The 16,148-nt window shown below is 38.8% G+C and overlaps 1 protein-coding gene across 1 annotated transcript; it reads right to left on the bottom strand.

The window, feature by feature from the left end:
• Positions 1–516: 516 nt before the first annotated feature.
• On the bottom strand, positions 517–15,510 carry T265_12550 (hypothetical protein; the record flags this gene model as incomplete). The annotated part of the gene is made up of 5 exons (XM_009164274.1): positions 517–738; positions 2,594–2,767; positions 6,414–6,508; positions 7,639–7,706; positions 15,455–15,510. Coding segments are annotated over 5 exons (615 nt in total), but the record flags the coding sequence as incomplete, so codon positions are not given.
• Between the last annotated feature and the right edge of the window lie 638 nt (positions 15,511–16,148).

Below are 16,148 nucleotides of genomic sequence, written 5' to 3'. Positions count from 1 at the left end.
ACATACATTCTTTTACCGTGATTTATTTGTTGCTTCTTTTTCGTTCTTATTGGAATGCTTCAAGGCCACTCACGTTCACTTCAAAAGATGCTTTCAGTGGACCAGGAATGCGAGGCTCTCCGTCGGCACGGGTTTCTTACACTGCTTTTAGCACAGCCGTGTCCGGTTTGTAACATTCCTGCCATTCTGCATAAAAGCGTTCGCCCCTGTTTTTGCGCCTTGTCAAATTACGCAAATTATTAGTATCCATCAGATAGGTTCATGTATACCATTAAATAACATAAGTACACCATAAATGGTGTCACTCTGCAATCTTCTGCAATTGATTCAATGGAAAAGACAGTACAAGGTCAACACTTATTCCCCTAATGCAAGTTATTTTCGGACGCAAAAAATAGGAGCAAAAATGTTCGTTACATCCGGCACAAACTAGATCTACACAAGTTTCAAGAACAGCTTGACTAACCGTAAAAATGTGCTACAAGTGCAGACAAATATGGACATCAAAACCTACCTATTTTTTCGAGATTTATAAAAGGTTCGACCGGCAAATGTGAAGAGGTCCGTTGTCATATCATCTGGATTCCTGGTTGTTGAAGTTTGAGGACAACGCATCAAGTGGCGAAATGTTGGAGAAAGCTGTGAGCTGATACGCAGAGGTTCACATTCATCAAAGAATTTGCTTTTTGACGGGGTCGGTGTAAATGCCGCGAATGGAGTGGCACTTTCACAAACGGACTGAAATAATGACAGATGCAACAAATATAATGGCACGCTTTTATTGCATGGTAAATATATTGTGTTCGAATGTAAACGTTGTTAGGCCCTTAGAAGAATAGCGAAACACGCCGACTTGCATACCAGAGATGACTAGAGTACACGGGTTTTTGATTAGGTGGCTTCTGGCTTGTTCGGCAGGCTTGGTAGCTAGCTTGCAAAGTTTTGTCGACAACCGTGGAGACAGTTTAAATCCTGCTCGCATGACGATAATGAAGTTCTCTCGATAGGTAAGGAAACGTTTGTAAACAAAGTGCTGTACTGGACAGACGTCTTAAGGGGCACCTGAACAATATCTAATCAACGCATCCCCACTGAATTCCCATTTTACTAAAACACAAGTACACTACGGTGCTGAACCTTCTGTCCTACCGCAACTATTGTTATTTTTGTTGTCCGCGCTTTTTTGAAGCTGGTTTTGCCTTATATAGTCCCCAAATTTTTCCTTCCGGTTGCCGAAATCGAAGAATTCTAAAAAAAGCAATCTTACACGGATAATTTTCCTGAATCTACATTAGAAAACCTGCCGGGTCAGGTCTCTTGTCCAAGTACACTTCGTCTCCAGTTTTTGCTTCCAGATGAACGACGAGGCTTACACTAGTTTGTTGAAGCAACAATCGAAATCCATTATCCCATAATTTATTAAACACTCACACAGTTTATTCAATTCGCAGTTATTTCACAGTACATGTTAGACAACCCTGATGAGAAGCAAATTTTGAATAAAATAAGCTACTCAGTGTAGTTCTATTGCAAGGCGATACCGACTATTTGCAACTATAAGAAGAGTTGTTGTGACACCTAGTGGTCCGTTTGTGATGAACATTTACTGGTATTTATGGGGATAATATAAAGAATCTGGGAGGACGCGCTCTGTTTCTTCATTGACTTTACGAATACTTATAGCACATGGTCCAGTAAAATGTCTGCCTGACTTGGTGGTTTGTATTGTTAGTCCATAAGCGACTTGCTTTAAAGAACATGTAAATGCGTTTCCAGCGTTACTTACTTTGGTTACCGACGGACGACTTGCAGTTGAAAAAATGCCTTGACTAAACATGGAAGCTCCATCGTTTTTTCATTAAATTGAATTTTAATTCACTTGAAAGACTTGACATTAGCTTGCAGATACCTATTCTAAAGAATTTACAGTGGAATGTGGTTTTTAGTATTTGTCGAATCAAGATAGTCAGCTATGTCCGGATTCAGACTGCAAGCCGGCACCTGTGTAAATTAACAATGAACCAAAAACCTATATCAGTTGGCCAAATTTTTTTACCGTTCAGAACTTAGATGTGACGCAGCTTAAACAGAATAGAACTCTCAGTCAATACAATATTATTCAAAGAATTCCCCTTCAGTTTATCGTCCCCATGTTCCTGCACCTTCAAAGGTACATTTGAATCGATTACCCACTGCGACTCGTATTCTTGAACTGACCATAGGTAATCCGGTCTCTCACCACACACTTAATTGTCTCTTTTGCTTGCATCATATCACTTGGCAAATATTTTTCATATCAGCGCCTATAAATTGGTTGGTTGAGATTTGCCACGGCATGTCTGGGAACCCGAAAGCTAGATACCGGATAGTATTCCTCTGCTCAAATGTGTGCTTGTAATCACGATAATCGCATATTCTGCCTAACGGGCCCAAAAGTAGGAATACATTATTCGTCGAAATGTGATTTCAAAGGATTCATGCAGTGTTAAACGGTAAATGATATATTTTCCAAAGGAAATCAACGTGGGAATCATCAGGAAACTCTATACAAATGGTTTCTGCTATTTAACATATTACAATATGTTACGCTTACCTGAAAAAGCCAGACATAGAAACTGAAATCATTAGGCAGTGGGAATTCGAATAATGCTGGTTCAGGCATGTTTTCAGGGCCTTCTCGGTGCTTGTTGTAACTCCGGCCGACCAATTCGACTGCAAGAAGATTTTGCGCTAAAATCTGCTCATACTCTGGAGATGGATTTTGGTCCTAAACAAGTAGAAATTAAATCAAGCGTAGCTCTTTTAAATGGAATGTTAGGTTATGCTTCGTCGATGACGAAGTCACTTTCTTCTTTATGAGATGCAAATTCCACTGTGACAATTATCGTCATGTATTGTCATGTACTGAAGCCATCACTTCGAGACAAACTTCCAAAACACAAAAAAGAGATTTGATTAGTGTGAACATAAAAGTGCGTGTTGTCCATTAGAGCCAAAATAGCTACCTGTCACATTTATGAATTTTGTAGCAGCTTAGCTAACGTAGAGGTTGCTGCGACATGGTATTTATAAACAAATTTTATCCAAATAAAATACCGCTTTTAAGCTGTTTCGAGGCATGAATCCATACACAATACGTATGATTGAGTTTTGTGGTGAGCCGGAACGACTGAAATAGACAAATTTTTGATACCGCAAACATTCGTTATACAAAAGTTCATTTTTGTTGTCATCCCTGCTTTTATCTTTATTACTTTTACGTGTGGTTTTCTAGTAAAAATGACCGGCTTGTTTATTCCCGCAAACGCTTTCAAAGCCGACTTCCTTCCAAATATCTACATGGTTCACCTGTTGACACAATCATATTAGGATGATATCAAGCGTTTCCTATTCTATGAATACTGGCTATACAATCTTTCTTATAAAATGGAGAAACCACCAGTTTGAGAACAGCTTGCATCATTTTTTGCGACAGTTATATTCATCTGTCACTACGATTAGACTGTTTTTGTGTACATTGCAATAAAATCTTACCAAACGCTGAGGATTTTTGCTTCTTCTAAAAAACCTTTTGCTGTTGATTGTCTTTGCTGCAACGGACATATTGCTCTACAGCCAAATTAAAAACAAAATCAAATACCTTTGGTTTTTATCATCAAAAAACGTGATTCCTTTTTGGGTTTTTCGTTATGTGACATTTTCCACCTGGCAGCTGACTGAATAATACTGTTTTTTATCGTTTTGGATGATTTTTCAGGACATTCTCAAATTGAGATCCGCTACGAAACCTGGTATTGTTCTTTGCAAACCAGCAGATTTCAACACATCTAATTCTATTCAAAATACTTTAAAAAGAACTATATTCTTAGGATCAGTGTAAGCATCTAGCGATTCGGATTTTGTGACCGATGAGCCGACCATAGAGAAGAACATTAAGAAAACACTGGAAGGCGTCAAATGTGTCATTGCCGCATCAATTTTCATCAGAAGGACACGCCTGGAAATAACTTTAATATCCTCAAATCATTGCAATAAACTACGATGTTGGACTAAGTTATTGTTGTGCGGTACTTGAATTTGAAGTGTGGTCCTCGATTTTGGGGTGAGCACATAATGACCTTGCAAGTTCCTTGTAGATAAAATACTTATTTTCTTTTTTCGTTGTATTTTATTTTTTAATCTTGACTTTAATTTTTTTTACCCACTTTTTTATTGTTGCATGTCGTACTAAGTGAAAATGTTTCTCCAGTCTGGACCGCTAAATCGCCGTCATGGATACCGCGGCTAATGTTGCCCATGTCTATGTAATCAGATGCTCTTAGTGAAGTCAGAAACTTCAGACTGTGTCTCATTTTAGACACGGCCTTCTAAAAGTTAACTGCCTTTACTCAAATTCGGTTGTCCTCTTTAATCTCATCCTAGTCAAAAGGCGTCCAAACTGGTTTCACAGATTAAGTCAAACTGTACAATCATTTCCCTGCTCGATACATCAATCAATTAGTCAGACTGTTATCCAGTGATTTGATTGTTTGTGTAACCAATGCATTTCCGCCGTATGCATCTCAATGAATAGGGGTGAAAGCAAAATTGAGAGGAGAGGACAGACAGGTTTTTTATGCTGAACAGTATGCGGATACGCACACACTAGAATAATAAGGGTGAAAATCATCACCACTCAGCTGCATGTTGTTTGAGCAATAGATCGTGATATTACTTCGTAAAAGGAGAGCTAAGTGGTTAGGTTAGAGGGAACGATGGCACTGAATAAACTGGATGAAAATGGGCCGAAATGATGGGATAATTTTTGTTAGTTGAAGTTGTCAAGGAGTTTTGAATTAAAGGTGCTTACAGCCTCTTTGTATAGATATATGGTTTTCCGCAAACATACACAACAACAAAAGCTGTAAGTACAAACCATTTTTGTATTAGGAATTTCATGATTTCCTTATCGTTCACGGAAAGAGAGAGACAAAATCTATTGCATGAGATGAGATACCCGTTGTTTTACGGTGATCGAGAACATTGACGTGATACTGTCTAGCGCACGAACCGATGAGGTTGTAAACAAATTCCGCGTCCGCCCGCAATTACGGCTACCAAATCTCATCAGATATTTTGGTTTGATGTGACATTGGTCTTCTTTCAATCTGATACGCAAAGCAATCATATGACTGATACAGTTAGCATCACCTTGTACATCCATTTGCATGCAGACACCGTAATCACTTGTCCATCTCTGCTAAATCGCCTGAGTAATAATTGATCATGTCTGAATGAGTGCTTATGGTTAATAATGAATAGCCTGCAAAACTTGTTTGATTCGTGTTTGATGCTAAAAAAATGCTCTTTTTCAAATAACTTTTCCGTTTTTGTTCGGGAAATGATATCAAGATTTTCGATGTCATCATTTATTCCGTCTCTCATTGCATACTTCTGTTGAGTTGCGCGGTTGAAATAGGACTAAACGGTTAAGTAATAGCTTGCATGATGTTGAAGCGTCCCTTGAGGTACATAGCGGAAAAGCAATTTGAATCAGAAATCTGCCGAAATCAATCATTTCCATAACATGTACAACTACTCTGGCCGAATTCATACAAAATTTGCTTTTCTGATTTGCTATTCTTGTCTGTCCCAAATAGAGGGTGCACGATGGCAGTGCGCCTTCGCAGAGACTGCCAAAAATCAGTGCTCAAACACCACGGAAATCATCTTGACTGATCCGAATTTTTACCTGACCTACACTTGGCAAGGAACATGCAGAAAGTTGTTGAAACGTCATCACAGATACTAAATGTGAAGGTACAGAAGAGCAGAGGTCGAAATTCTACCTTGTCTTATAATCTAGTATTCAGCATTAACGTACATCCTCACGCAAGAAGAACACCCCTACTTATCTAAATTTTGTAAGCCTGGATTCGCTTAATGTGACCACAGTTGGTTTTCGCAAAAAACCCATGTATTCCTACTGTCAAAGTGAAGATGAGAAATCGTCGAAACGGTAAATTTCCCACCTGATGGATAAAGTTACGCTCTATATTTTACTTGAATGTGTAATCTACCATGCCGACCCGTTTTCACCTGATTCGTTGCATCTACGTGTGTGCTACACTATGGGAAATTTACCCATTCATTTAAGTAGACACGTCAGCCCTGAGCCTAACCATAGATCTAATAGTTTAAGGTTGAAGACGGGGGTCATTTGAAACTTTAAATAACTTGTGGCTTTACATTAGTCTTAATTGTTGCTTCTCTGGGTAATACTTCATCTCAAACCGTTTTCTTAGCCTCCTCTGCAATAATGTTAAATTTAAGACGTTTCCGATATGTTTTTTTATCCCAACAGAATAAACAATGTTCAGTGAATGCCAGTCTTAACTAACGCATGTTTACGAACAAAAGTTACATGGTCTCACTTTTGACAGACGCAGAATTAGTAACTTGTCTTCTGTGGGTATGCTCTCCCTGGGGTCGACAGCTTGAAGCACGGAAGAAAGGTTTTGTGGCGAACCTGTGAACAAGAGTTCAATTCAAAACAATTTATTCATGTCACCAGAAATTCTTATAGGTACTGTGGGGGTGTTTAAGGTTGAAATACAGTGTAGTGGACTAGGATGCCATAATACAGCGTGTCAGTTTCTGTGAACAATGCTTTTTCAAGGATTTTTAAAGTCTGTTGAGTATGGCTCAAGTGCAGCGTCCGTTGTTTGCTCTCATGTATTTTGAGTAGTGTACTGTTGAGATCATTTGCCTGATGCACGGGAGATAAACACAACCAAACTGCGTTCAACGTAATAATGGAATCAGTATGTCGTGGATCTTGCCTGGACAAACTGTACCTCCTGGTAGTCTCAGTGGCGAGATGTCAGCTAGAACAAAAACAAAAGGGGATACACTCAAGCCAAAGTACTCACACAGGCAAGCGTACTGGCACATAAATCTAACACGCTGGTTGCATTCGAGTGCCAAACGATCTCAAGAATTCACCAATTAGAAGACAAGTTATCGGACTTTGATTACGTAGTTGACTGACTGTAAAAATCCAAAGGCAAACGAAAAGGCGGATTGTGACATCTAAGTCCATTGCGCTGAGTTTTGGGCCTGGAAGTTATATATTATACACCAGATGGCACTCGATTTGTTTAATAGGATTCGATCCGTGTTTGGTCCGGAACCGTTAACTCCGAGGGGCTATTTCCAATCGATGAACACGTTCAAATAACTCATCCTGAACAGCTGAGTATTTCACGAGAACAACGTAATTATGGGCACAACTTTAAGGATGCACACAATATCTTCTATTTCTTAGAGCTGTATCGAAAAGATGGCGGGTATATACTAGACTATATTGCTTTCTTTGGATTTTAGATACAATTCAGTGCATGTAACTTCGGACGCAAATCTTCGGTAAATTTTAAGCGGGATTGGACCACAAATATGCAGGAAAATTTCAGCTGAACTGTACAATTCCTAGTAGGTTTACCTTGACGCCTGCAGTACGTGAATTTTATTCTGTGGAGTTGGGCATCAGAAAAAACAGACTAACAAAACTAAAACGGGAGTTAATTTGTGACCAAAATGGGTTTCTGGAAACATTACGCATCAAAACAGTTACATTTAACCATTATAAAGAAGGCTTACCTTCAAACAGTAAGGCATTAACGAGTGTCTTCCCAATGGAATATAAAACTGGCCCAAGATTGGCGTAGCTGTGAAATATGAAAAGAGAAAAAAAACTAATCAAACATGACCTATAACATTCGGGAAATGATACTGGCGCTATGCCATAATGATCACCTAACTATGGCTCCTTATTGACTTAGGATACAATAGATCTTCTGTCTTCTCTTTAATAATATTGCGTATTTCATCATCAGCAAAACTCCCGTACGTCAAAACAAAGGCTACGTTTTCGTGACATTACCCATGACGGGCAACTCAAGGACAGTGAGTAACAATGTTAAGAAAATGATACACAGCGTCCGCACTTTACTGACTACGGAGAATAATTAACACTGCGCACATAGTGTTTTCATGAACTGGTATCAACCTAGGTCATACATTACTTATGAAGAGTCTCCAATGAGCAATCCAAAATGGCTTGCATCAGTGTGATGACCGATTGAACAACAATAGAGCATGAGAAATCTACTGCGTGTGCTTGATTATGGCCTCGTCTCCAAAACAGCTGAAACTGCATACAGTTTTAACTTTTTCTCTATGTTTGCTTACAAATTCGTATAATATACTAGCTTCAGTATTTCTTAGATATTTATGATTTATAAGGTTTAATCTACACCTAGCTCATGTATAAAGGAATCTGTCCCCTTTGAAGTAAGTCCGTAGTGTAGGAGATTGTCTCTACAGACCTACAAATCTCCGGCTTATCATCTAGCGTCAATGTTTGCATCCGTATAAACAGTGTCTTCTGCCTCTCGAAAATCAATGAATTTTAAATCAAGAATAATAATCTGCCTCCGGAATTGTAGGAATTCAGCTTATACAGTCTTCTTTAGTCCGGTAGGACTAAGTAGGAAAACGGATTGCGGTGAGCGGTAAATCTCTTAGTTAGGGGTGACCAACGTAATGGAAGTTGACATGATAAAGTTGGGTCAGAAGTGAGTCGGCTGTGCAATAATATTTTTGAATAATTTTTTCTTAAAGCTTGATGCGAAGCTGGGTAAGTTGCCTCTACATTTCCAGTATAATTAGTGATGATTTTAGTGGTAAAACCATGAGACAGTAACCTTCCCCTAGAAAGCTAGAGAACGAAAGAGATGGAAAATAAACTTGATGTAAATCCGTACATCAGAGCAAACGGAGGTTACTCATACGGAGGGTTTACCAATCAAGTTACAAGTCTTTCGCACTAACATTTCCAAAGTGAATCGGCCAGCTGAATTGATTAGCTAGGATAACTCCGAAGCATTCAGTACAACTTGCACCACTTGTACTCGTTGTTAAGCTAACAAAAAGATCTTAATAGTGTCTACACGCATAACAAGAGAAACATCGTGAAAAATTGAAAGGCTACCCTCGGGATCTCAAGAGATGCTCACCCTATCCGGTTTGTACCTATGCGTGGCTACCCAGCCTCAAGCTTGCGCCATTGGAAGGAATCAAAATACGGACGGAGTGGGGCATAAAACGACAGGATAACAAAGCGCCTTGTGAATGTCTCTAAGAGTTGGCCGTAATGAGAATTATCGGTTTGTCAGATATGTAAACTTGTTTCAGTTAGTAGAATGCGAAAGCTTGACTCTCGTGGTCAAATCGTGTGGTCATTTGCGCGTCAAGCCTTTTGAGGGAAAATACACAGAAAGTGACTGCATTTGGCCATCGCTCACTGCTGCACCGCATTCCGGTCATTTCAGGTAGCGCAAAGCATTGCATGTTCTTTTGTCTAAAATTTCACCTGCCTAGTTGACCACTGTCCACTAAAATGCATCTATAAGTTGTTGAGAATACCATTATGATGTCAATAACAAAGGCAACTTTTCTAGTTTGCTTGATCTTATAGCGCGCAAAGTGTAGCTGAAAGCTATGCCTACTGACGGTGGGCACAACATCCTCTGCTGGACAGCGTTTTACCATCGTAATTGCAGTGTCATATAGGGAGAACACTCCATGCTCATTTGATATCGAAACATAGTGAAGCATACCAATGCAGCAAGAGAAGCCTAGTACCAATTGGGGCACAAGATACCGTCCATGATCATTAGCATTTTAGTTTGTGGAACACGTATTCATCTGCCAATCTACTGTCTAGCTAATCGTGCATTGGCAAGTTCTCCCGAGGGCTAAACGAAAACATCTTTACAAAAAGAATCTGATTTTTCCTCACAGCTTTGTTCAAAAAATTTGGAGAAAGTGTATTAGTGATTGTTCTTCCTCATCACTGAACTTTACACGTAAACCGTATTGTACAGTGGTAAGGAATTTTGAGTCAGAAGGTCCTATGATGAATCTCAACATTACCTTCAGGAACTTAATTGGGGTACTAAGTGAATAACAACCTAATGGATTTGAGTTCACATTTGATACTGCCTATCTTCCAACCTTGAAAGTATAGGCAGCAGTATAAATTCGAGATTGGTTAAAGTTGGCAAAATTCTCTGCACATAGCATGAAAGAACCATTCAAAGGGGGAAAAGCGAATGCTACGGTCACTACCGATCAAGATACCCCTCTTTCTTATATGTGATATTTTTTCTTAAAACCTGCATGTTATAACAAAGTTACAAAGTTTAGCTGATAAGTGAGGGCTCTTTTCCTGAAACGCGAGCTTTGGGTTGATGTCTGAGCTTACCCCAGATACAGGAAGAGGCTGGTCTTTTGAAATAAAGGACTAACTAAATAAGCCACCAAAAGCAGAATTTGTGATACTTTTAGCCGTTTCCAGCTTCCTTAAATAGAGGTCTCACATTAAAAAACGAATCATGTTTGGTTGGTTGGCATCAGATGAAATTGCGGGATATGGCCAGTCAATCGTAGCTTACATCTGCCGTAGGCGTGAACAAGTCACGGGCTTAGTTTCCTTGCTATGTATATATAGCTTGACAGTAGCGTGTCATTTATCGTTTTGCATTTGTGCGTACCATATAAATCAAACCCACTCACCTGGGAACACTCATGTCTGTTTCCAAATACGGCCAGTTAAGTGACAAGACAGACAATTCTAAAATTGCAGAGTTGAACAAAGATTTACATTTTAACATTCATAGAATATTTTGCATAAACAAAAAGACGCATTAACAATCATTGGACAAAATGATAACGGCGATAATTTTGTTGAAGGGGTCCGCTTTGAGTTCTAATACTGAACCATACTGACAAATCAAATTGATAGGCATTAGTCATAGTCCATCACTTATTCTAACCACAACGTTTTGAGGGGAAATGCAAAATATAGTCAACGGGATTCAGTTAGAGCAAGACGCCCGAATAGACATTCACCACATAGATTCCAGGTTGGTTTACACTTGTAAACAAAGCAAAATCATCATATTAACCAACCGGCAAGTAGAATGCACCTAAGTCGATGTGGTTGGTTAACATTTGGTGGTAACACTAATGTTTGATAAGTAATTTTCAGAACAGTGGTTGACTTTACTGGCAAGTCGGAGAAAATAGGAACAGTAGTTTTAAAGTTGGGTGAAAACGTGCCAGGCAAAATGTAAACATTTTTGTTCCACAGATCGTTGGTATAATGTGTAATATTGCAAGTAGCGATATTATGTCAGGCTTATTTTATTAGTAAGTTTGTATAATACGACGGATCGCAGCGAGTGAAGAAGTTAGTGGGACTCTCCCGAAGGACAAAGCACTGGATCGCGTCCGGTGAAGCAATCTGTTTCCCACTTACCAGGTGAATCTTTGAATGCGAAAAGAGAAACCCCATTGTCGGTTAGAGGAGAATGAGAACACTGAACGAAGAAAATGCTTCTCGCCTATAACAATTTCAGTTGGATAGGAGCGATGCTTGTCTAATTCAATTGCTGTGTAACGTTTACAGAAGTTAACTCGTTTTTAAAGGATAGGAAAAATAGATGATGGTTGAATGGTAGAATTAAGTTGCATTAATTTCGAAGTTTTTGACGTCATGGGAGATAAATGTACAAATGCTCATATAGGTTTGAATTTGCGGAAGAATCTCTATGGTAGCCCGTCGCACTAGGCACCGAAGATCAAAACGATGAGTTGATTGTGGTTCCAGAACAGAAGCATATTTGCGTAAGGCTACGCACTGTTACTGTTGTCACTGTGCCTCATTATTGGTACATCCTGTGAGATTTTATCTGAAAAAACTGGACTCTGTAGCTACCATTGCAAAAAACTATTAACTCCATTGGAAACACTCCCCCGTTGGAAACACTCTGATGAGCTACTGTGTGCTTGAATAAGCAGGCACACGTTTCTCATTCCTTTCTAAACTTTAGGTGTGCGATTGTTCTTTCTTTCCTGAAAATCGGACCCTGAAACTATGCAAACATGTTCTCACGTGGAAAATTGATGGATGATACTCACTGTTTACAGGAATTTTCTGACGTTTCGGGGAATACCTGACTCACTCCTTTAAGGAATACGAATTTAAGGCATCATGGGAAACTCTGTCTCTCCAGCTTATCTAGTATACCAAAGTTTGTTCTAGCGGAGTCCAATACAGTTTAGAGGTGAGAAATAGAAGTAAATTAACCCGAGCAGGGACCGAATTGCAGGTGAAGATGATGAGTAGTAAGTGATTAGTCTGGTGAAAATAAACGAATTCTCGCTATTAGTTAATCACAAATGAGTTGCAAGCACTAGCTAAAAAATATTTTGTTGCCTTGATTCCAGCACCAAATATTGTAACTGCCGAGATGACGACTGTTCTGTCTGGTTGTCTATATTATTTTACACTGAGCTTTGAAGAACTGGTTACGGGAAATTTTTCAATCCGGATGTTGTTTTAGTAAGAATTTCTGGCTGCTGTTACTTGTAAATAGTAACACTGAATTATAGCTTTGTGAACTTATCTTCGGTTATCTAAATGACCAATCGGCACACCACCCCGACTTTCCTTCCTTTTTCATACTTGCTTGAATCCCAAACAAGCATGACCGATTTTTTATTACTGCTTCAGAAAACAGCCAAGTTGTACAAAATATTTCTTTGTGACGATGATATTAATAGAAACAATTAAATGGCAAATATACCTGTGAACGCTTGATAAGTCCTGTGTAATGTTATACTCACTTAGAACTCCATCTAAGCATTATTCTGGAGACCTGAAAGCTGATTATAAACAGATTTGTTACCAGTTTCTGAATTTTCTCATTGCCTGCCTAAGGCAGCTGTTGTAAACAGTTCGTGCATCAGAGATTAAGTGCACTGATTGAAAGATCTTCAGAGAATAAATCCAGATGCAAACAGCGCAACTGCAGAATGGGTTGGGTGTTGGCATAACACCGAAACCGGTCATAATGCTTGGTTCAGTTTGAAATTTCCATAAGCTTTCTGCTCGCAGCAATCGCTAGTCTCCACGTAGATTTGTTGGATTCACGTTCACATTCCTTCACTTGAGTCATGTATACTTATTTATAAAATAAGACCGTACAATCCATTTAACTCCCAAGGAATGGGAGAAAACAACAGTGGCCATGAAAGTGACATATATTTGTCGTTTGTACATTTTCACTCCCAATGGTTAGCCTAATTAAACTAAGTTCATCATTTTTGTTGTAGTTGTTTTACTTTACCCGCTTTTTCCATTTAAATATTCCATCAGGTTTAAATGTATACTCCGTAAGACGGACGCAGTACTTGTTTATTGTCATTTAACTGTTCGAATATTTTGGATATTTTTCAGATATACAGCACTAATTTTAATCTATTTTCGCTCCAGATAGCTGCTGCATTTAAGTAGCTTTAGATGTCGCAGCTGCTCAAATACTTTGAGTCCTTTGTCTCACACCTTGCGGGACTCCAATGAACAGTCATACTATAACTCGGCCAAGTTTGGATAACTCTCCAGCACTTGTGAGATGGTTGGTATCCATTTGTAGCAGTATTTTTCTTCGTAATGTCCTGAAAAAAACATTCTCAGCAATGTTTACGCTACCCAGATTCTACTCATTAGCTACCAAACCAAAAATGCTCTCCAGTTGACCCGGTTCACAGTGAAATCATTTTTCGCGCACATAAGAATGCTACAAATAGCGTCTCCAACATATGCAGTTCAAAAATGCCTAAAACACACCCTATTTATGCATAACAGGATTGAAAATGGCAATGAATAGATATCGCCTGCCGCTAAACTTGTACATTTGGTGCACTTTGGAAAGCCCGACTTTACACTTTTTATGGAATCATGTCTATCATGATTGTTAATGCGCCAACGGTATAAAGCTTATCATCCCACCGTTTGTGAGTCGTTTTAGATAAGAAATAAGTAATATTTGAAAAAAAAACTGCTCGTAAAAGAGGGATTTCATAACAAACTATTGTTTTGTTTTCCTTTAACCCCCTTGAACGCCAAAACTTTCTAAGGAGGTATTTTACCCTATTGAAAACATTAAATGCACAAGTTCCTAGCAATACAGTGGGGCTTTTAGTTGAGTTAGTGCGTATACTGTTCGTTTTTTACAAAAAATTCCTTAGTATCACTTGGTGCAAAAGGTTCTTGAAGTATACTTGATACTGAGCCAAGCTATCATACACCCGCCCTACAGATGTTCGTTCTTTTTACCCTGTTTTTTTATCTTATGTTCTTCCAAGTTTTTGGCTATGTAATTTAAAAAAATAAAATTACTTGGAGTTTTAGCCCATAAATGCATTCTAAACACCATTTCTGGAAGCAAATGAATGACATATAAAACTGGTCAAATTTAGTAAAAGTGTCAATATGAAGAAATTTTGTCTTTATTGTCCAGTATACCAAGTTATTCCATGAATACCTTTAAATGCATTTGAGACGTTTCTGAGATAAGAGGTAAGGAAGATGAAAAAATTATTTTTTTATCAAATTTTCCCTCAACAATGATCATCCAGACAGAACTAGATTTGCGAATCTGTTTTTGTGCTTTAACATGTCGGCTTTTTATTTCCTTGTGGATTATGTATTTGGCATCCTTTTCCCATCTCCGTTATCTAGGCTCAGGGACGCAAGTACCTGTGTGTCTGTCAAAGTGAAAAGTAGCACCTGGAGTAGTACTAGTAGGTGCACTAAGATCAGGGCTAGACGAGATCGACTTTACTCCGGTCATTCAACGTTTGCCGCAAGTACACTAAGCTGTGAATCCATATTTTAAGTGCCTTTTATGGTAATATTGTTTTCCAGTGAGGGTTTTGTTTGCTGCTCTTACAGCGGACTCTATTTGGTTATGCCTGTAACATATCGATTATTATGTTATCATTTTGGAAGATACACCGAAAACCGTAAAACACGATTACCATTTACCTGCGCCTTTTCTAGTCGCAAATAACACACGTAATAATCAATCAATCACTTCTAAAGAAGTAAGGTCCGGCAATGAGCGAAGCTGTTTTGAAACACATGCAAACATTCGGGGATTCCTCACTGACTAATTGTCAAGACGAAATGGCCGTACGGCGATTCCTAGCTTGGTTGTAAGTGTTGATGCTGCTCAACTGTCTATTGCGCCATCATTTAATCTATAACAAGCTATTACCTTTTTCATAAAATGTGTCGAGTCTCTCTAATTATAGTTTGCTCTTGCATAGCAGGCTCAGTCGGACATGGCTCGTGGGCACCTCGACGTGAATTATCGATCCCTGTCTTTACAGAAATTGCCTACATCTTGCTAGGTGAATCTGGTGTATCGGACTCCAGTAGTCATATATATGTATATAAACATGTATATAGACCTATGTATATGTTCGGTATTATGACTTAGTGTCACGGAAATTTGAAAGATCTTGTTAGAGTTTTATCAAGCGAAATTGGGTGATAACTCACCAATTGTGTTCTGGTCCTCGAGGTAGTGGCTGATTACCCTGCCGCCCGATATCAACCTACAATTGCAGTGAAAAAGTTTAGTTTGACAGAAAGATTTTGAAAGACTTGTAACTGTTGTTGGAAATTTGCTAGTTAAATCGTACGTGAGATATTTCCTTCTTGATTTATAATCTTGCGCTATGGAAGTTACTTTCATTGTTGTCATATTAGCTAGGGGCATACAACAGGTTTGTAGTAATTTTGGTCTCAATATATCAGGCTAGAGATACTTTAATCACATATACGCAACTTACCCGGGATCTCTTAAGATGACCGCATAATCTGGTTGCAGTGCCTTCAGTGAGAGGAATGTATTGAAACTCACGATCTGATCAAGCAAACTTTCATTGCGTTGAAGATGCCACTAGGTTTATTTAGAAAACAAAGTAAAGTGCCACGTTAGGATATATGCCATCTTGTGAGAAGGTTTTTGTACACATGTTTTAGGCGGAGTCAAACCGGAGACAGAGTATATGAGGAGTTAAAATTCTCTACAGAATCAATCAAGTTCGGTGGCTGTTCCAACCAATAAGATGGACTAGCAGAGAGTTAGTCCTTGCCTCACTTAATTTACATCTTTCTCTAATGAAACTTTCATGCACTTTACTTGTCACCGGTATTTTGAGTCCTGGTTTCTCAAAAGTTGTATTCATCC

The sequence above is a fragment of the Opisthorchis viverrini genome (genome assembly GCF_000715545.1).
Source record: "Opisthorchis viverrini unplaced genomic scaffold opera_v5_4, whole genome shotgun sequence".
Taxonomy (NCBI): Eukaryota; Metazoa; Platyhelminthes; class Trematoda; order Opisthorchiida; family Opisthorchiidae; genus Opisthorchis; species Opisthorchis viverrini.
The sequence above is the reverse complement of the archived record's forward strand: the minus strand, read 5'-3'. Positions and strand labels throughout refer to the sequence as shown.